Raw genomic sequence first — 22,365 nt, 5'->3', positions numbered from 1 at the left:
ATAGATTTTATGCTACTACACAACCATATTGATTTGAATGCTAAATTAATCCTTTGCAGTAGAAATAGAAATTTGACACAAACTGCTGGTGTAATTTCCTCCAGAGTTCCTGGATTGTTCTGTTGCGTACAGACTGTCATAAATGGTAAAGTGTGATATGCAGACGTCATTGGTGTAAAATCATATGTTTTCATGCAGGCTTCCTGACAGCAGTGAAAAGGAGGCAGTCAGGAAAATACCAGAATTAATTGTGTTTGTCCTTCTGCAGAGTCTACGCCCAAATTACGTTATAGTTCTCTATAAAAGTATCCTTGTGTAATCCATTTTCAAAAATGCTACGTCATTAAAAATACTTCTTACAGATTGTATCATGCAGTTCTTGCAGTCTGCCTAATTCTTACATAGCATAGATGGATGTTCTTGTGGTTAAAGCACAAAGCCTGAAGTCAGAAGAGCTTAAGGTCTTCCTGTATCTGCCTCATTTGTGATAACTATGACATGACAAATTAAATCTGGCTCTTTATGCACAAAAACTACAGAAATGCACAAATCCATGTCTCCAGGAGATGAGATTCCTTCTTCCACCAGGCTGTGAAGCAGGACAAGGCTCCTACCCCAGTGGCATTTGCCAGCTGCCTGCATTATTCTGTTGCTTGGCCTCTGACCACAGCATGCCACTCTGAAGAGCTGAATTTAGGTTTTAACTCAAGGATTTTGACCCTCTACTCAGTTTTCATAGACCTCTCTTCCACTCTTTTGGTGCTGAGATTGAACAGTTACTTCGATGATGGAAGAACTTCTACATCTGCCAAAGGAGGGAGATGGGATTCTTCTGTAATCACCTCTCCGTAGCTGCAGTCACTTATCTGTAAAGAAGCCTGGGAGGTTTCCTCATTAATACAGTGCCTTCTAGGGAAGAATGTGCTGGAGGAGTGAAAGCATTAATTCTTAGGATCATTATTAGAGCTTGTCAAACCCAGTTTTTACCAAAACTTTCTTTGCAGATCTTACTGCATGCAGATCTTTTTCTTCCTAAAACCTTCAGATTATACCTTCTGAAGCTTGTGCTGTGCCTTTGCCTCACAGGACTCCTTTTTGATACTTCTGGATGGTCTCTAAATAGACTGGTTTTCACAGATTTCTATGAGACATCACTGAGCTCTTTATAATTCTAGGTATTTGCAATTCATTTTATTCTTTCTATCCTACGCCTTATTTTACTCAGGTAATCCTTAGGGATTTTTCATCAAATATAATGAGCAAAACCAGCATTAATTTCTGACCTGCACAGCAAATGTTGTAAAATTTGAATGTACATATACATCTTGCATGAGACAAGGCAAAGGACAGATGAATTATTTTTTGCCTTTATAAAGGGCTCTGGTGTATTTGAAGAGAACAAAGAAGACAAGTGTTTTTCTTAGTGGATTTCTGTAGTTTTCCACATATATATATATTTTTTTTTTGTAGTAGGACAATGAAAATGTAAGGCCACGACCTTTAAATATCATCCAACTTTTGTCATTTGGTTCAGAATCAAATATTTGCTTTCATGAAATTCAGAAGCTTTCTTCTGCAGAGATGAACCTCAGAAAGAGTAAAGTTTTGTCCTTCAGGCTGCCTGATGACTTAGCAGTCAAAATCTCTTTTAGTTGAATTATTTTTTTCCTTGTATGTCTCTTTAGTATCTCTTGCAAAAATGATAGCATTTCTCTTCTCTCTCTCCTTCTGTTCCCTTGAGATCATTCTCTTCAGTCTAGTACCTGAATACCCAGAAACAGTGTGCTGTGGACCCACGGCTTCCTTTCTAGCTGTATACATATGGGCAGGGGGATGCTTTATGAGGTGGCAAAACCTTCTCATAAAAAACAAAGCAAGTCAGTGTTAGCATGTCCATGTACCAGACATGGGAAATCAGGAATAGGTTGCCTAAAACCACTTGCCCTGTGCTGGTGACAAATAGAAGCTGCACCAAAACCCAGGACGCCTTCGGCAGGGCCCTGAGCTTGGGCCTGCTGGTCTGAGTCACACCCGTAGGCCGGGGCAGAGCTGTGCCTGAGGCAGAGCCACGGGTGTTTTTGTCTTCCCCTCAGCACACTGTTGAACTCTGGAGAACTTAAGCCACAGTTTCTGAAGGTAATAAACACACAAGCCTTCATGTCATTTTACCTAATAATTTTAATTCACTCATATTACAACTAATTGAAGTCAAAGCAGAGATGTTAGTTGTATCCTTTTGATTAGGAATATGGACATCTACACCAGTGCTGTCTACTTTATCAAAGTTTTTTAACAATTCTGCTGCAAGCCCAAATCTACTTAAAATAGCTGTCAGGAAGCAGTCCTCCTCCTCCTCCCCAATCACGTTCTTTTTCAGCAGCTCTAAGAACTGGCTGGCTGTAATGCATAGATTACATATACGCAAATTGTCAGTAGTCTATTTTGTTAAGCAATTTGATTTTTTTTTTTTTTTTTTTTTTTTTAAAGAGGTGTTCATAAGCTCTGTGTACAGCTGCTTTAGTCACCATTTACCTGTCCTCTGCACCACTCCACCTGTATCTCCCAGGAGCTCTCACTCAGCCGAAGGGGACCAGAGGGAAGCAGGAGCTGGCGGGCCATGTTCATCCCCACTGGCTGCTTCATTGATCAGCGGCCTTTTAGGAAGGTCTGTGCAAAACAGGACTGCAGCACACACATGTACATAAAAGTTTCCCATTATAATGCTGATTTCTTTCAGCTAATAATAATAATAATAATGTAATGCAGTCAGGAGGATACCAGTATTAATTCCAGGAAGAAATAAGAGTGACAGGATAAAGATAGTTCAGAACTAAGCAAAAAGTAGGGAGAACGATCCAAAAGGAATCAAAGTGTCAAAATACCCTCTAGTTAGATCGTAACTCTACAGCATACTGGCCTCATACAACCTCTTTCACCTCACTGTAATGGACACTTCAGAAAGATGGAAAGTAAATTCTTCCCAGTTATGACATTTTACTCAGCAGTAGAGAGTTGACCATTCCAAAGTACTTTCAAGAGCATCAAGAAGAAAGGTGTTTGTTCTTGGAATCATGCTGAGCTCTATGAGGAGCTCAGTGCCTTGGTACTTGGTTTTCATACTGGAAGAGTTCTGGTTTATTTAAAAATGATCAGTGATGCTAAAAGTTGTTCTCTACAGTGAGTTGAATGTGTCTAAAAATAACAGTATAGCTTATAACCAAAGGAAAACTGCTGCTGAAAATGTGGAAATGTACATTACAAATGTAGATTTTCCCTGTTAAAGTGAGTAGCTGGGTTGAGTTTAGTCAGTTCTATTCAGGCATTAAAACTGCTCAGCCAAATTAAAGCTAATTGTGAACTAGTTCTTCCAATTCAGTAGATAACTTCATTTAGCCAGTGGTCTGTCTGTAACATATATCTTCTAGTGAGAGCATCAGAGAAACCATGACAGTGGTCTTGCCAACTCCTAAGCCCTTACAAACCAATGCTGATAGCAGTCCACCTTCTGAGCAGCCACTTTGTTTTCCACATGTTGGAAACCTGCTCTTGTGCTGAACTGTTTCCAGTGAGTAGGCAGTAGGAGAAAGGCATGCAAAGGTATTTTAAAAGAGTCATAGAAACAGAATATCCTGAGTTGGAAGGGACACCCAAGGATCATCAAGTCCAACTCCTGGATCCACACAGCACCACCCAAAAATCAGACCGTGTGTCTGAGAGCATTGTCCAAAGGCTTCTTGAGCTCTGACAGGCCCAGGCCATGACCACGTCCCTGGGCAGCCTGTCCCAGTGCCCAACCACCTCTGGGTGCAGAACCTTTCCCTAACCCCCAGCCTGACCCTCCCCTGTCCCAGCTCCATGCTGTTCCCTCGGGTCCTGTCGCTGTCCCCAGAGAGCAGAGCTCAGCGCCTGCCCCTCCGCTCCCCTGTGCAGGTCGCCATGAGGCCTCCCCTCGGCCTGCTCTGCTCTGGGCCAAATAAACCCAGGGACCTCAGCTGCTCCTCATATGTCTTGTCCTCCAGACCTTTCACTACCTTTTTAGCTCTCCTTTGGACACTCTCTGATAGTTTTAAATTCTTTTATTGTGGTGCCCAAAGCTGCCCATAGTACTGGAGCTGAGGCCGCAGCAATGCAGAGTAGAGCAGGAAGGTGTTTTCTTAGTGTACCACAAGCTGTTAGTCCAGTAGTATATTGCCAGAGTTGGTTAATATTTATTACTTCAAAGGAAGGCTGAAGAATACACAAAATACACAATGCTGGAATAAGCCTAGTCATAGTAACTTTAGAAATTTCCTATCTGCTAATAGCTGGCTTGTGTCTTGAACTGTGAGGTTTTTGCCTTACAACAAAAATGTAGCAAGCCAGTAGAAGAAGTTTGGCTTTTTCTGCCTATAAATTTCTTGTAAACATGATGACTAACACAAAGTATAGATGTGTACCAAGTGTGATAGATGTATATAGCCTGTTTATACCAAGTGCCTCTGGATTCAATAGACACACTCTCTGCTGGAGGACGTGCATGCAGAACTGGCACTGAGGTTGATCATGGAGGTGCAGCAGAGAAATTCTGTGCACAAGAATTTCTGTGCTTCTTCCCAGTGCAGAAATGTGGCCCACCACTCTGTATTTGCTAGCATGCTCCAATGCTGCTAGAAAAAGTAGGTAAGGCAACTGCTATTTTGGTTGTCAGACAGCAATACATTGTGTCTTGTGGAAGGAGAGACATACAATTGTAGGTACACAGCCACAGATAAGGTGGTAACAATTTCATTTCCTAAACATGTGTCAGGTTTCTGAATAGACACAGATTTTTTTTACTTGGGGCTTAGCCTCCAATTGCAGGTTTGGTTTGGTTTGTTTTTTTAAAGGAAAAAAAAAAGTTTATCATTCAAATTTGAAGCACATTTTTACATGTATTCTGTAATGGCCCTGTTCTCTGACATTAAATGGCAGGTACTTAGATATTTTTCAGAGCTAAAAAGATGATAGATGGTGTAAAGTGTCCTTTCTGACAAACTGACTTTGTGAAGACTCTTGATAGCTTTCCTCATCAGAAACTGACACTTGATAACCAGCCGAACATAAGAGCTGTTTTCACTAGCGTGTGCTCCTGGTGCTAAGAAGCAAACCCAAGCACCCTGTTTTGTTCCGAGTGCTGGCAGAGCAGCTGGGGCTGTGCTGCAGCACATCCTGGCATGTGCCACAACCAGAAATGTGCAGTGATGGCTCTCGCTGCAGAGGATGTTAAAAAAAACTCTCGCCAGGGGAGTTTTAGGTTAGATGTTAGGAAGAACTTCTTTACTGAAAGGGTTGTTAGGCATTGGAACAGGCTGCCCAGGGAAGTGGTGGAGTCACCATCCCTGGAAGTCTTTAAAAGACGTTTAGATGTAGAGCTTAGGGATACGGTTTAGTGGGGACTGTTAGCGTTAGGTCAGAGGTTGGACTCGATGATCTTGAGGTCTCTTCCAACCTAGAAATTCTGTGATTCTGTGATTCTGTGATGTGTAGCACTCAGTGCTGTGACTGGCCCTGCTGCTGTGCTAGCACCTGCCCTCCTCTGTGCTGTCTGCAGTCTTTTTATTTATTTTATTTTTTTTTGAAGGGTGTATGATTTAGTGAGTCCTGCTAGCATTGCAGAATCTATATGTGATCATTTTTACACTCTGTATTTACTGTATTTTTTATTTTATATAATGCATGTTCAGTGAATATATCAGTGAAACAATAGCTCATTGCACTGCAGTACACTGTGTGCCGTGACGTGTAAACTTCTTCTGGTGAAGTCAGATGTGAAGGCATCAGTACTGTGACCCCTCATTCAGGAGGGCCTCAGACTTGAAGAGCTCAGGCTATTTTTATTGCTATTATGCTTGTGTTTACCAAATTCTTGGTTAGCAGAATGAAGTATTCAGCTCTGCAGGGACATCGTGATACTGCAGGAGACTGGCACAGGCTTCAGCTCCCCAGCAGAAGGGCTGGAGGGATGTGTCAGCCCTTTTGTCCATATCAGGGGCACTGTGAGAATTTACTGCAAACAGTGTTTACACTGGCCATGAATCTGCCCCTTTTATGAATAATCTACAGAAAGGGGTCAGGATTGTGTTAATTGCATGTTGCAGGGGTATAAAAAAGGTCCTTGCTTTTCCGTTAGAAGGTCTGTAATACAATAACTTCCACAGTTGGCAGGGGTGCTGCAGGAATTGAGTTATGACTGGGAATTAGATATGCATAGGCCGGCCAAACGATCATTAAGGGAGATACGGTAATCAGCTGCCAGTGTTTAAGGGCTGTAAACACCAAGAAGAGAAAGATGGCTTATTTGGGTGGTCTACAGAGTAGTAAGAGAAAAGGTATAAAAACCAAGCAAATGAAAATGGAGGTAGCAAGGAAGAAAAATCTTACTATTGAGTGCTCTCAGCCTAGGAGACCTACCACTGAAGTCATGTAAAACAGGACTGAACATAACAAGAGAGTGTATTTTAAGCTGAAAGTGAACTTGAGTGCTTTAATATATCTTTTTCACCTCTTATTTCCCTAGTCTTGTGTTTCGTTAGCATTTTTCATGCTTTTTTTCTCAACATGTGGTTTTTATTTGGCTTCTGAAGATGATAGTGCTTGAAGTGATGTGTTATTACAAAAGTAGCACAAACACTACTCCAGTTATGATTTTGCCTTTGTTGCCATGGAGTTTAAATCTGTTTTAGGCCGAGGACTGATTACAACTGGAACTAAGGGCAGGAGGTAACCGTAGCTTGGAAAGGTAAAAAATCATCACCACTGATACATGAAAAAGTTTTGCAACTCCCAAATCGCTAACATCTCACTGCCTTTCCCTGCAGCTCTACCTTGTGTTTCTTGATTTTTAGTACCTCTTCTCTAGTGCCTGCTCTTCCTAAGTGTTGTGTGCTCATTAAGCTCTTTTGGACAGGTATTTCTGGTTATTCCCTTCTACTCTGAATGCTTTCAGAGACTGCCTAAGTTCAGTGTCCCCAGTCACATACCTTTTTTGTGTTGCTTTGTTCTGTGCTTCACATGAGGCATGTCCCCATTAAGACTGAGGTCAGGAAAATCTGGAGGCTGTAGCTAATGAATTGATGTCCTCATCTGCATAATTGATGGTTATGCATTTCCGCAGTGACATGGTTTGCTGTGATAGTTAAAGCTATTTTTGTTTTTGACTTCTCTGCCCTGCTGTTTCCTGCTGCCTACACTAAAGGTATATTACATGTCAGTGAAAAAAAAACTAACCCCAAAGCCCAAATTTTACAAGTTAAAATGGAATGCTTTAATCCTTTAATGCATTTCTATTCGCTGGCATATTTACAGTGGCTCAGCTCTAAATCTCCCGTGTGTATTAGAGCAAGGGGAGTCAGTGTTTATAACATCTGTGTGTGCTTGGGGCTGGAGTAGAAGGGAAAGAAAATACAAGAGGAAGAAGGGAAACAGATCAAAAATGAGAGTGGAAGTCAGGTCTTTCATACATTCCTTGGGGATTTTTGTTTAATACACATCCTTTTCCCTTCATTTCGTCATATTCTGGAGTCTAAGCCCTGGTGGAGGCCATGTCTTTGGCCTGTGTATGCAGTGCCCTTATCATGGGACCTTTTGTTCATCTTGCTGGAATTGCTCTGACAAATGAGGCCAACTCCAAGCAATATAAAATGTTAACAGCTCTTTTATATACCTCTCTCTAGTGCCCCTCTCCCCACAAGGGCAGCTCCAAGCTTTGTGCCTGGGCACAGAGGCAGCAGGAGGTGCTGGACCCAGAGGTGTTCTCCTGAGTTTTGGAAGCTGTGCTCTCCCTGAATGCTCAGTTTAGCCGCACTGCTCATTTGGATTGCTTTAGTTGTCGACCATTTGCAGGAATCTTACCCAGATAACAAAAACTAAAAGCAATATCCAGGTGGTTGAAATTTCACAGAGGTCCACATGTCTAACTTTCTCTTGTGTGCTCTTTCTCACCGATTCTTTTGTCAGTACAGGATTTAGACCATCTGAATCAATTTTCAGAGGTTTTCAGAAGTGTTTGCTTCCCTCCAGTGACTAGGCACAGGCACCTGCATAGTGCTTCTCTGTACCTGATCACATATCTGAAGTGCTGTGGGACAGCAGCTGAACAAGGTGATTCAGTACCCATGAGGAAAAGAAGAAATCAGGGGTCCCCAGAGAAAGTAACAGGCTACACAGATCTGAACAGGACATCACAGCATACAGCCTGAGTGTATCTGGAAAAGCTGTAATTTCCATAGCCTTATGAGTTAAGCCATCAGGATCAATAAGCAGTTGAAAGTGATACTTTCCAGGATTTTCTCATATGAGGTTCAGCAATGATGGGTAATAAAAGGCACGATGTTCATATTAACTCAATATGCAGACTTCACTGCAATGCGAAGAAACGCTGTTTGTTGCTTGAAGATTGTAGTAACACTGAAACCCATTCCTGAGTATACTGTTGCTGCTTTTGTGGTGCCTTTGTCAAGGAGCAACAAGCTGATCCTGTCAGTATTTTCCTCTTCTTTTGGCCAAATCCGATCAGATGTCATGGCCAGTGTCGGTTAGTGAGTGTAACAAAAGGTTAGGATAACCGTAACAAAAGCAGCATAAGGGATTGTGCAAGACATGACCAGGGTTATGAGAGGAGGATGCCAAAGAAGAGAGAGGTGTGGGGTGCTGGGGGCAGCTTGGGCTGCCCTCAGCGTTCGGCTGCACGTTAATTGCTTATCCTCAAGGTAGGCGTTTTAAGGCACCAGAAGCGATTATGTATGGAAGGGAACTGAAATGGTTTCTCACCGTCAGATTTGTAACAAGACTCAAGTGAAGTCCTGTAAAAACTGTGAGTATGGTCTAGAAAATGTTTGTGACAAGGTGGGCCCCTCACCAGACTGTTTACTGCGGTAAGAGAAGCAGTTCCTGGGTCCTGAAAAATCTTTTCATTGTACATAGAACATGTGGTTCCTTTTTTATATATTATTTATGTATTTATTTATTTTATTATTTTTAGCAAGTTTCATTGTTAAATTACTGGAAATCCTTGCTGACCCTTCAAATGTTTACACTTAAAATGTAATCCCTTCCTTTTTACAACAGTAATGTATTATAATGTATTATAAACTATCTAATATCCAGTAGTGGTGGCCCAGAATGCTGCAGTTGGAAGTCAGCTAAAAATTCACGACTGTCTTCTTTAATTGCTTGGAAAATATCAAAACCTAGGACTTGGTTTGTTAGTGCCCCCGAGAAAAGCAGCTGGCTCGAGTCTAGCAGTTGTTTGGCTTCTTCCTGTGGGCCCTTTCCCCTCTCCCTTGCTTTGCTCAGACATATTATTTTAATTTAATCATGAAGCACAAAAGCCCTTGCAAAAGGGAAGGAGTTGGGTAACGTCAAGTCAGCTGCCAGGTATGCGATGTTGCGAGATCTCAGCAAATACACTTTGAGCAGGGAGCCAAGGTAAAGCTGCCGTATGTATCAGCCTGTGAACGTTCCCCCGGCTCGGTACCAGGGTGGGTGCGGTGCTGAGCTGTGGCCGGAGCTGTGAGGGACGACTGCGGGGCCGAGGGGAAGCAGCGGCGGCCCCCTCAGCGCGGCCGCCTCAGCGCCACCCCCTCAGCGCGGCCGCCCCGGGCCCGTTGCGCGGTACCGCGGCTCCCTCTGGCGGTCGTTGGCCGCCGGTTTAGCCCTCGCCGCGGGGCTCGGCGGAGCCCCGGCGTGTTTCTTCCCCCCGTGTCCCCGCTGCAGCCCCGTGCTCGCCACCCGCTGCCGGCCCCGAGCCGAAGGGCCCGGGAGCGCTCGGCCCGTGCCCTCGGCACCGCGAGGGCTGAGGAAGCTCAGCAAATGGCGGGGGCCGGGGCGAGATTTATGTACCACAGGGTGCGTGCCCCGAGCCCACCTGATCCCCAGAAAGAATTCAATTAAGATTTTAATAAAGCCCGTGCCGAGAGCTGGGTCAGGAAGAGGCCCCTTGAAAAAAAAAAAAAAAGGCCGAGCACAGCAAGTCTGTGCTGGGAGCTGCGTCGTGATGCACTGTTCAGCGTCTGTGGCTTTCTTCCCTTCATCTCCAGCCAAGCCACTGTCTCCAACTGTCTCAGACGATTGCTGAGTCTCCTAAAGGCCCAGCTATATAAGAGGCTCTGAGGAGAGTTCGTGTAGCATTTCCCTCAGCACTGGTTTCTCCCCCAGTGTTGTCTCTGTCTCTCTCAAAATCCAAAGACTTCATAACATCTTTCTGTCAGCAACAGCAATGTGCTTTAACACAGATATCCCCTGGTGGGATTTTCTACCATCCTGGCTGTCTGCATCCGGCTTTTCTATCATGTGTTAGCATCTTTTCAAAAAGCAAACCAGTGCTTTGCCTGTTCTGACTTCATCTGCTTTACAAAATTGCAGTGTTGAATGATGGCTGTAAGTTGCACAGTTTCTCACGGTCCAGGCACAGACTATTTTTATTCAGAGTTAAAAAGTGAAAAAGTCAGAACCGAGTAATTTTCATCCACACATACACACAGACGGGGACACCTCACTCCCTTTCCAGTGAAAATACCAGGCCTGGGTATGCTGACAGGCACGAGCACCGCATGGGGTGGCTGCTTCCATTGCCAGGACACACAGACTTTTGTTTGCCTCATAGTCAAGGCTCTCCTGCATAATCTGGAAAAAGCACACACTGTGGAGGAGTAGGTGATTAATGCCTGTGAAATCCTGGCCCAGGGAAGAGCCAGCGCTGCCAGATGTGATAATGTTGTCCTCTGACAAATGGCCATAGCTTGGCCTTCCTCAGATAACAGTGTAGTTTTGTGCACTAGCTTTGGATATTGATCCCACCAGGGAAGGGTTCCCTGTCGTGCAGCCATCCATCCCACCTCCTCAGTGCTCAGCTGTCAGAGCCAATGGGTTTTGGCTATTCTTCTTCCTTTCATTGGCACTTCTGCGTAGCCTAACCATTACAAATGTGCATTTCCATTTGTCTAGCACCTTTCAGCTGAATGTCTAAGTACTTTCTACATATGAATTAAGCATTGCAACACAGCAGTTAGATATGCAGGGAGTGCATCGGGATCATCCAGTTGGTACATTGCTTTTGCACAGCTGTTTCTTGTAATGTGGCAGATACTTAGCAGAATTCAAGAATATCTAAACAGCAAGCTTGGACCAGCTGTTTTCAAACTTACTAGAGTTGTCAATCCATAAAGTAGTCTGCTAGAGGTGTGGGCCCCAGTACAGGCAAACTCAGGCTTGTTTTTCTGAAGTGCATGCAAAGTATATGCAACCTTGGGCAATAAATCTTGTGTAAGTCCTTGTTCCTTATCTCTACCCATGCAATTCACTGCCCTTGCATTAGTCCTGATATAACTGTATTGTGAGCCAGACTGTCTACTGGATCAGCCGGAGCTGGATTTTTGTACAATGTCAAGCCTTTTTTTTCACCCCTAAAAAGTACTTAAATCAGTATTATGAGCTCCAGGTTCTTGAGCCCTGCCTCTTCAGGATGCTCTCACACGTCTGAGGATGGACAGCAGCTGTGGCCCAGGCGATTTTGTGCGGGTCACAGACAGGCAGCTCAGTCAGCAGAGCTCCCTGCCTGCCACTTTGTGGCAGAACTAACTTACCTCACGTTTATGTAAACCCAGCCAGTAAAGATGCTCGTACTGCATCTACGTATTTTGCACATCTGTGTAATAGTATGTGAACTTTTAACGGCATATGTGTTTGTGATTCATCCCCAAAACCTGTGCGGACCCCAGCACTGTCATGGGATGTTAGTCCAGCTCTGAAACAGCCGTGCTCTCTTCTCAGACAAGCAGGTCCTCAGAAATACCTCACTGCTGACCTGCCTGACATTACTTATGTATAACTGGTTATGTCAGGTCCCTTGTAAAAAACACTGCAAAATTAAACTTATTTCAGGGAAAAAAAAAAAAAAATCTGGTCATTTCCAAGCTATTTAATTTGTTTCTGAAGTTGAGAGCATATTTCCATGTCACAGCTCCTTAATGTATTGGTTGGGCAGGACCGGGCAGTACAGATGGGTAGCATGTCACATAGTTTGATAGGTGAGTCCATCTAAAAGGTCATTCCTCTTTAGAGATGAGTTACTCCTAAGTGTGCCTGTTATTTTCCAGTGATAGTAAAGAAAATCTGGCTAAATAGCTCTCAGACCTCCACATCTGCATTGCAGGTTTACAAAATACCTGAAAGGAATCTGACATTTGAACTTGTAACTTACTGAGAGAGGATGCAGAGCATATGGGCCATTTGAATGAGCAAAACCCATCCTTTAAACCTACCTTTTACATTTTGAAATGACATTTACCACTTATGTCACCATCCCAAACGCAGGCTGTTAGCTCAGCAGTGTCTCAGGATGTCTAAATCCCACTGCTGGTGTGTTGTGTCTCTATCCTTAGGTGACAGAACCAGCAAGTGAGCTGCCAGGGCGAGTCTGGGCAAGAGGCTCACAGGCCAAGCATAAGGCGGGTTGGCAACACTGTACATGTGGGCAGTTTACATAGCTCATAATTTAATTTCTGCTGCTATAGTCTCATTATGCACTAGTGTTTGCGTGTGTGTGAAACAGAGGTTGGGCAATTTACTTACATGTAGTACATGTAGAGCAGCGGAAAAGTCATATTGCTTCTGTAACTATCTGCTTAAATTGAAACCCTCTTTTACTCAAGCAGGTAATCACAACCTCTCTCCCTGTTTTTAGAAGTACAACGAAGTATCAAGTTGTTTCAGAGAATTAGCGTGCTTGAAAGCTGAAGCTGCCCAGAAAATAAAAAATGATAGAGCAATACAAACTGAATTGTACTGCTGCACCTGTTAATTTCTGTGAGACTGAACTGAAGATGAGGATTGTTTGTGGCACAGACTAGCAAACAGCTGTTGAGTTACCTGACTCATTGTGAGCCTAATGCATTCAAAAATCAATGTTCAAAATACCTGAGCAATAAACACGCAGTACCTTTAATATCTTGCTTGCTCAGATGACTGCCTGGTCCCTGCCTCCCCCCTGCCCCAGATTTCCTGCTTATTCTCAAGCCTCATTCTACACCTAAATGTTTCTCAAAGAGCAGGAGCAATTTGTCAGTTTTCCTTGCATTCAGGTAGGACTGTATTGTATTGAACAAAGCATCCCAGTCCTTTACAAGCCCGGAAGTCCTGAATTCCTTCTCTGGCTTTAAGTAACTGGTCCTGTCCTTCTGCCTCAGATTTTAGTTACAAGACACTTTGGCTTTGTAAGGAAACACTGGTTTCAGAAACCCCTGCTGTCTCTTGCCCTACACTGCCATCTCTCACAGGCACTGTGAAAAAAAAAAAATTAGTTTAAACTAACCATACAAAACTAAACCTTTTAAGTGATTGGGCTTGTTACGTAGGCACCAAGCAGAGTGACACAGGAGCAGCAATCTAAGAGCAGAAAACGGGATGTTTTCATTAGCTTTGTTGCCAAAGCCAGTAGATCATGTGGCTAAATCTCTGTTCTTATGCCTTTGGAAACACAACTACAATAGTTACTATTCTGACTTTGTGGGACAGTTGTGAGGATTAACTGGCAGATAAGTTGAACATGTGCGTAAGCACAAGCTTTTAATCAGCTTCCTGGACAGATACAACCCTCAATTGCTGTGAGGAGCTCTTCTCTGCGGTGTTACATATCTATAGATACTGTCTTCTCAAGTCAGACACCAGTGATGTTTAAATTTGTACCTTGGAAGCTCATGCTGGAAGAAATGTTGGGAACACAGCGACCATAAAGGAGCACGGAATAGGAGTTCTACTTTGCAAGCTGTAATATAAGGAGATAGGATGTCACAGGAGCACAGGCAGTTCATTGTTAACATCATCCATTTCTCTCTTTCTTTTATTTTTAGTGTGGAAACGGTAAATGATGGGCAATTTCACAGTGTGGAACTCGTGATGCTGAATCAAACTCTGAACCTGGTGGTGGACAAGGGGACTCCCAAGAGTCTAGGAAAACTCCAGAAACAGTCTTCTGTCAGCCTCAATACACCCCTCTACATTGGAGGTACAGTGAGTTGCTCTGGACTTTGAGATGTTGTTTGTAATCTTTAAAACCAAAAAACACAGAGATTCTTTTTTTTTTTTTAAAAAAAATGAAAGTATTGCAAACAGTCACTGCAGAAAAGCAAATCAATTGTCAGTAGGTTTAAATGTACTATAAATGAGGCATATTTCTCCTGGAAATTTTACAGAGGTTTAATAGATGGGGGGGATTAAATCCTCCAAACAGTGGTAGCACACCAGCTGACTAAACACTTTTTGGCTAATAGTTTTCTCATTGGAAACTGAAGCCAGAACAATGCTTGAAAGATTTTGGAATTGACTAAACTTCTTTTAATAATTTTTTTTTTACGGTCAGGGGAATTTCTGGGGAGGAAGGAGCCAAGTGGGGCAGGGAGCAGATGCCCAGAATAATGAGTATCCCACTGATTAGGTGTCTGGAAATGAAAGACAGGATGAAGTCTGTGCTTTGCCTGATTGATTTTGTTTTTGCCAGACCTCCGCCAATTCCATTCTGGACTGAATGTTGGAATCTCTTCTTTTATGTGACATGGAGTTCTTGTGTTGTGTTGTTTTGTTTTTCTCTAGACGGCCTATTCTAAACACAAAACTCAGCAGAGCAAAAATAGACTCAGAAAGTCTATTCTGTAAGTGTTCTTCTAACCAGATCAACAAAGCCAATAGTAGAAACCACTTGACCATTTGGAGCTGGTCAAGTCTTTCATAAACAAGTCCTTTTAATAACCCTTCTCTAAAAGAACCCTGAATATTGCCCTCGTAAATGAGAAAAGTGGCTAATCTTGCTTTGTACAGAGCTGAATTTTTATAATTGGCTTCTGTTAAGAATGCCATAGGCTATTAAAGAGCACTGTGCATCGATGATAATCTGCTGGTGAGGCCATGACAATTTGTCCTTCTAACTCAGAAAAAAAAAAAAAAGATATCAACCCTGTGGCAAATTATACACAGGGAACATAGGAATTAATTTTGTGGAAAAAGTTTTGTTAATGGATGGGCACTGTGGATCAATGTTAATTGGTTATTAGTTTATTAAGCAAAAGGTACCTACTAAGGACAAGTCTGAGACTTGAAATGAAGGACTTTATTTGATACCAGAAGTTGTGGGGCTCAGATGAGACATTTTTATTGCCCGTTACAATTCTTCTCAAGTCTTTTTAAACCCCCACTCTTCTGCATGTGCCACCTCTCTGCATCCTGCATTGCTACAAATGCCAGCTGCCCTTCCACTTCAGACCATTTAATTTAAGTCATTAAATTGCCCCCAGAGCAATTGTAGCTAAACTACACTTACACTAACCTTTAAAACAGATCTGAGGCTCCATGTGCCCAGAATCTGGCCCACCTTTCCACTTGGTCTAGCAACCTTTCCTCTAAAGCACACTTAAACAAAAATGCTGTTTTGGTTTTAAGACTTCAACAGTGGAGTCACTTATGGATAACATATGGAGGCCGTATACAGTTGCACACTTGCCTGTGAAAGCAGCTCAAGTAGGCATGACATGCAAAAGAATCTGCTGGCCATCTGAGCTTGTGAACATTTCCAAGAGCTTGAGCAAGACAGAAGTACTCACCCCAAAGACGTGGCCTGGCCTCCTGAGGTGCTGTTCTCTGTCTCTGGATTTCTCCCACGCTAGGTTTGATGGTTTTCACTCCTTGCCTTAACCTGGTGATTGAGTACAGGTAACTTGCTGTACCACAAAGGCAGTAGCTACTTCCTGGCAAGTAAAAACACTCAAATCTTTCTGAAGGGTAATTTCTATTCAACTGTAGGCAGAATGAGCATTATCTAAGGTCATGAACATGTGTCTGTTACCCAAAAATCTGGGCTTTTTTTATTTTTTATTTTTTATTTTTTATTTTTTTCCCTCTTTTTGTAATATACTTCTTACATAAAGTGGGCAAGTTATTTTATTTTTCCTCCTCTGCATTTCCAGACTGATGACAGTACAGCTGTGCTACCTCCAAAGGTCCCATGCAAATCAATTCTTTAAAGATTACAAGGGGCTGTGGCAAAAGAAATGTTAGCTATTATAACTTATCATTGTAACTGCGAGCAAGTTGTCCATTTTTTTCTTTTTTATCTCAAGGGATCCCGACCTCTACTGGATTATCTTCACTGCGCCAGGGTGCAGATAAGACACCAAATGGTTTCCACGGATGTATTCATGATGTCCGCATCAATAATGAGCTGCAGGATTTCAAGGATTTACCGCAGCAGTCACTAGGAGTCCTTCCTGGCTGCAAATCCTGTAACATCTGCAAGCATGGCATTTGCCGGTCCCTAGAGAAAACAAGTGTGATTTGTGAATGTCACCCAGGCTGGACGGGCCCCCTGTGTGACCAGGAAATTGGAGATCCATGTCTTAACCACAAGTAAGCTTGAATGAATGCTGATGGCAGGGCAGAAGCTTTACACCTAACGCATATTTCACATCTCATCTTGTAAAAACACACGTGACTATTTTTGGAGGTGCTGGGTTCCTACATATATTATTGGTAGCTGTGAGTCAGCATCCATGGCAACTTTCAATTTGCATTTCTTGTTTTGATGCTGTTCACTCTGAATGGCCTCCTGCTCCTGGAGGAGCTAAGATGTTAATACTGCTGGTTATACTTTCAGAGGGTGTATACTTTACACATTAAAATAGGAAAGCTTCTGTTAGTAGCTATATATTACCTCTGAAGTAGGGGGTGTGTGCATTTATGCAGAGGAGAGCTAGCTACGAGATGGAGGTACACGTTTTAGTGATATGCTTGTAACAGCACTGGACGCGGTATTAACTCCCTGAAGACCACTATGCAGCCCAGTGTGAACATTTTCAAATTTCTCAAATAGCTGACTTTAATATTGCACTCTGAAACGCCCTCTAAAGCGCAAGTTTAAAGGATAGCATGGAGTCACATGCAAAGGGAATATAAAGCATTCATAGTTCAAAGGCTCAATAACCACGTCTCCATCAGAAACGCTGGATGAATAGCTTGCTTATGGCAAGTACGCAAGGAAACAGTCCCAGACCAGCAGTCTGCATAGTTCAGTGCTGTTTCATAAGCAGATGGAAGTACTTTGGTTTTAGGCATCATTTTCGTTGCACTATCCAGAAGGGGCTTTTCACAAGCACATACTTTTGACAGGTAAATTAACGTAATGAATAATCTCTCTGGTCAGTGAGGGAACAAACTTAACTTCCAAAAGTACCATTTTAAACTTGCTTCTGGATCTAATTCTGCAAAGCACCGAACCCTGGAAGGTGTTGAGAAGCACCTGACAGATTACAGACCAAAGGTACAAAGACACAAATAAAGAAACACTCAGAGACCCAGATAATTCCTTGAACTGCCAACTTCAATGTGAAGCAGTTCTGGTTGGACAGAGAAAAATGATGGAGTTCCAGATGTTTACACAATAAGAAATTGCTTCTCCTGTAATCCAAGGAGGGTTATGCAATAATGAATGTAGCCCCCTTGCTAAAGAAAGTAACTGTGCATATTTGTAATACAGTCTTACTGCCCTACCTTTCATTAAGTCACCTTTGGAGTTGTCTCCTTAGAGACAAGCCCTTTGTGTCCAGGGCAGTACCCCGCTGACAGGTGTCTGCTCCAACATTCACAGATTCATCTCAGTGAGGTGATGCAGCCATAAGGAACAGGTGTTGATGGTAACACGAGTTAGTTTCCAAGCACATCTTTAGTTAGTGGGGCAGAAAATACTGCTTCACAGACCATGACCCCCTTTGTTCCAGTATTTTGCATGTCTTGACCTGCTTTTGCTTTTACTGTTGACTTGATGTTGCTTCTACTATTTGTGCTTTCTGGTTGCATAGATTAAAAATGACAGGTACAAGGGTTCAACATAAACAGGAGAGAATTTTAAAGGACCAAGAACAAAATAAATAAAGGACAAGCATTGGTTAATGTCCAGTAGGACCTGATGGCTTATAAGCCCTGAGCAGTTTTCCCTTAACTGGCTTGTGTTTCCTTCCTCCTGTCCTCAGCCCGTTCCAGGTCTGTCCTTCTCCCAGAAGTGGGGATGGTGTCAGAGAGCCTGCTGAGGATCAGCACCCCTCCCTGTGGTACTGCTCAGATATAGCACAGCTCATTGCAAATCCTATGAGCCAGGGAGCCCTTCAGCTAGAACTGCCTGATTAAGTCTGTGCTTTTCCATGAGGACCTTTATTTATCGCACTGTTTTTCATCACCTGATAATATTTGTAGAGTAATTCTGCTAAGGAAGCCTGGGCATGCAGCTTGATTGTTGGCACGTTGTTCCACGTGGTGATCCTGTAAACCTGAGCTGTCTTGTGTGGATGCCAAGTATTGGCCCATGCTCACAGAGGAGTTTTCCAAGAGATCACTTAGGATCACAAATTCCATTCTCTGAATATTACCCAGTATTCACTGAAAACTCACAATTCCTTCACTGTGTTTGACACAACGGCTGTTTCTTGGATCCCTGTCCTGGTATTAAATGGGCAGAAATGCCAAAATCCAAAATTAAATATCCCTGAGAGGAGGAACTTCCACATCTAGCACAGGCCAGCTCTAAATATTTCTCTTTCTCCAGGTGTCTGCATGGTAAGTGCATGGTGGCCAATGTTGCTTACACCTGTAAGTGCATGGAGGGCTACACAGGCATGTACTGTGACAAGAAGAACAATTCCTCAAACCCCTGCAGGATTTTGAAATGCAACCATGGGCAATGTAAAATTTCTGAGCACGGGGAACCCTACTGCGAATGCGACCCTAACTATAGTGGAGAACATTGTGACAGAGGTATGCTTGGCCACAGGGACCAGGAGGTTGGTCTGCTGTATTTCTGGTTTACATCTTTGTTTTCACCTCTCTCCCCTGTAAAGATTCCCAGCTTCCTCCCTCTGATGTGGCTGGGCAGGTTTCTTAGAGGCATCCCACAGATCACGCTGCACTTTCCTTCTAGGGCTGGGGCTCAAATCTTCTGCCCTGACCTGAAAAGGCTCACTGGAACTCAGTGAGGTCTAGCTTCATCACTTCTGCCCTCGTACCTTCCTGCACAGAAGGAAGGAGCTGACTTGCATGATTGCTATTTAGGCTGTGCCTTTTCTGTGAACGAACCACAGGCTTTCCAAATTATAATGCACAGTCTCACCCAAATGTCTCTGGCTGTGACAAAGTACCTGCGCAACAGCACACACATTTTCAGGTATTCCAGATTGCTGATGTCATGCAGAGCAGGCTGACCTTTGACCCTGAGAAGCAGATGTAAAACTAATTCATATTTTGTAGGAATGTTGCAGGATTCAACACTCAGCATTCATTAAGGCATTTCCAGAACTGCTGATCAAAGCCAGCAGGCCCGCATGGCCTCTGCCTTGTGCCGGATATTGCACATTTGTGTAACACAAGCTCTGTTTTGATGGCAGGTACAAAGCAGTAAAAGATTAGTCCTGCTCCTAGCATCTGTTTGCCTTGAGTATCATTACGTGCGCGGGGCTGCTTGCTGATGTGCGGGGAATATCTGGCAAAATAGTTACACGTTTTTCCTTGACATCTCTGTTGTCTTATCAGAGAATCTCTGCCAAGGAGAGATAATTCGAGAAGTAGTCCGTAAGCAGCAGGGCTACACGTCGTGCGTCACTGCCTCCAAAGTACCCCGCATGGAATGCCGTGGCGGCTGCAGCAACGGGCAGTGCTGCGTTCCCCTCCGAAGCAAACGGCGGAAATACTTCTTCCAGTGCGTGGATGGCTCCACCTTCACAGAAGAACTGGAGAGACATGTGGAATGTGGCTGCTCAAAATGCTCGTAAGCCCTTCTCCAGTCTCTCGCCACTTTAATCAGCTCAGAAGCGCTATCAAAATGGGACCTATTTACTTTCAGAGTGAAGAAGAAGAAAAAGAATTATTAAGTATATTGTAAAATAAACAAAAAATAGAACTTATTTTTATTATGGAAAGTGACTATTTTCATCTTTTATTATATAAAGTATCACACCACTTTGGGTATATGTATCATATAGTGAGTTATTTTTACCATGAAACTTTTTTAACGGTTGTAAGAAAAAAAAATAAAAAGTTAAAATTTTAAAAAACTATATATAAAGAAAACATAGCCTAACAGGAGAAATGTGGGGGGGGACTTTATATGTATGCACAATGGACAAATGTAAAGGTGTTCCAAGGACCTGCCACGGCATTGATACGGGCTGAAGAAATCTCCAAGGTTCTGGGTTGGGTCTCGTAAGAAAGTGGATCCCCGTAAGTGACAGCCATTTCGCCTACCCAGGCACCCTGAAAAAGGCTCCCCCTTGGTCCCTTGCTCTGCCTAACACTGCCGATGCTGTTTTGTTCCTGTACAGTGGCTCTGCTCGATATTCCTGAACTGGTTCCCTATAGCACGTAGGCACTGCCGTAGCTTAAGGCTAACTACATTATTTGACTATTGTAATACTGTAATACATTTTTGCTGTGTATGTTGTATTTATCTGTGTTCACAATATATTCTTCAACAATTGTATCTATAGAGCACAGGCAGCTTTATCCAAAAGATGGGGACAAAGAGAAAGAAAATGGGGAAATATATGTTGCTTTGGGAAATTTGGGGGCAAAATGTGACATAAGTGCTACGTAATGCCTAATAAATGACATAGTAGTTTTGTGTTAACTCCTAAGCTATGTTATTTCCCAGGTTTGTGCCTTCTTGCTCCTGGCCTTGAGCCCTTTTTTTTTTTTTGTATATGAAATATAAGGAATGCACTGCTACATAATTTGTCACGCCTTGACACTTTAACTTGCAAAAGTCATAAAGAGCATGAAAATATTGCAGGTGCCAGAATGCCCCTGCAACATAATGGCTTTTGCCCTCGCTGTCGCTTCAGCCATGGATGTAAACTGGGCAGTGGCTGCCTGTTCATCAACACAGGTGCCAAGCAGTTGGCTGCATTTCCACAGCTGTTTTAATGAGCAGAAGTTGCACTATAGCCATGAGAAGGTATTCAGCCAATATTTGTTGATCTTAGCAGCATTCTTCTCTGCACAGGGAGAGACATTTACAGCTACATCCCTTTCCGTTCTCACATTTGGTGCAGACTGACCAATTCAGCCAAAGCTTTTCCATCTGCACTATTTTATATCCTGCACTTGTTTCTCCCAAAGGGCTCCCATTAACTTTAGGTGTGTTCAGAACAAATGCTGAATAGGAAGCAGAAGTCATTGCAGGGATAAATTCTCACTGTGAATGTGAGACAAAAATTGACTCTTTGGGAGTGAGTTTGAGTTTTTGAAGGTTTTTGGCAGCGCTACATTTCAGGGTCAGTAATATGTGCAAAGAGTACCATGAATACCTTGAAGTTTCTCTTACTATAAATTTTAAACATCCCTATTGATAACTGTTCCATTATCAGTGTAATTTCCTTCATCCCCACGTATAACAAGTATTACAGTCCTTTCTTCAATTTCTGATTAATGAAATCAGATGATATTTCTAGCAGCCAAAAGCCCCCTTCAGGAATGCTCACTGGTCTCACTGAGAGATCATGGGCTCCAGCAGAGGACAAGTAGGAAAGCTGAATCAAGTAAATGCATACATTTTGTTTGAATGAGGCTTCAGAAAGATCCACAGACTGGAATCCTGCCATGAAAAGTACAAATGATCCGCATTTGTACTTTTTCCCCACTAAAGAAAAGTGGTCGTGTAGCCATCGCACAACCAAAAAGCTCCAATGTGCTTGTTGTTCTTCTATTTCTTAAATCTCTCCTTAACTGCAGCAGTTCATTCATATTTCTTTGCTACTACCAGAGCAACTTGAGTAGAAGGGACATAATCAATAGCACAGCCTCCTCTCAAAATAAGTTTCAGTACATGGAGCCTGCAGTTGGTGAAACAAAAAACAATCTCTAGTCTGGGCTGAATTCTGATTGAAACAGGAGAGTTCAAGAGCCAGGAGAAAACTAACCCTAGTTGCAAATGCTATGGACTTCTTTTTATTTTGAATATAGCGTCAGAATCTCAGAGCAGCTGGAGTTTGTGGTATACAACAAAAACCACCCAAACCCACAGATTTAAAAATTCATGCAAGTAACTGTAGGCACCTGCACAAAGATGTGCCTGGCACACCACTACCATGAATGTTTCATTCTTGCTTAATGCATTTTAATTCCTAAAGAAGCAGCTGCTGTTATGCCAGGCAGAAGAAATCCAGAGTAAACACCGGCTCACAAGCCCACTGTGTGCTCTGCTGCACAACTCGTGGCCACTGAACTGCCAAGGCCTGCAGAAATGCTGCCCCTCTTGAGCACTAACCAAAATCCCATTCGCTTTGTCCCTTGAGCAGCAACATGCACCAGAAGGAAGTAACA

The 22,365-nt window shown here is 43.0% G+C and overlaps 1 protein-coding gene across 2 annotated transcripts in view; it reads left to right on the top strand.

Annotated features, from left to right (window-relative positions):
* The window catches only part of SLIT3 (slit guidance ligand 3), a 516,877-nt gene extending 496,936 nt beyond the window's left edge, over window positions 1-19,941 (top strand). Inside the window, exons 34-37 of one of the 2 annotated variants that reach the window (XM_032196646.1) lie at window positions 13,866-14,020; window positions 16,125-16,410; window positions 18,599-18,807; window positions 19,579-19,941. In XM_032196646.1, the coding sequence (XP_032052537.1) occupies window positions 13,866-14,020; window positions 16,125-16,410; window positions 18,599-18,807; window positions 19,579-19,817 (889 nt within the window). In that variant the 3' untranslated portion in view covers window positions 19,818-19,941. The remainder of the gene's footprint in view (window positions 1-13,865; window positions 14,021-16,124; window positions 16,411-18,598; window positions 18,808-19,578) is intronic. The other variant, XM_032196647.1, reaches the window with a different exon arrangement.
* Window positions 19,942-22,365: the final 2,424 nt, after the last annotated feature.

The sequence above is a fragment of the Aythya fuligula genome, chromosome 14 (assembly GCF_009819795.1).
Source record: "Aythya fuligula isolate bAytFul2 chromosome 14, bAytFul2.pri, whole genome shotgun sequence".
Classification (NCBI taxonomy): Eukaryota; Metazoa; Chordata; class Aves; order Anseriformes; family Anatidae; genus Aythya; species Aythya fuligula.
The sequence above is the reverse complement of the archived record's forward strand: the minus strand, read 5'-3'. Positions and strand labels throughout refer to the sequence as shown.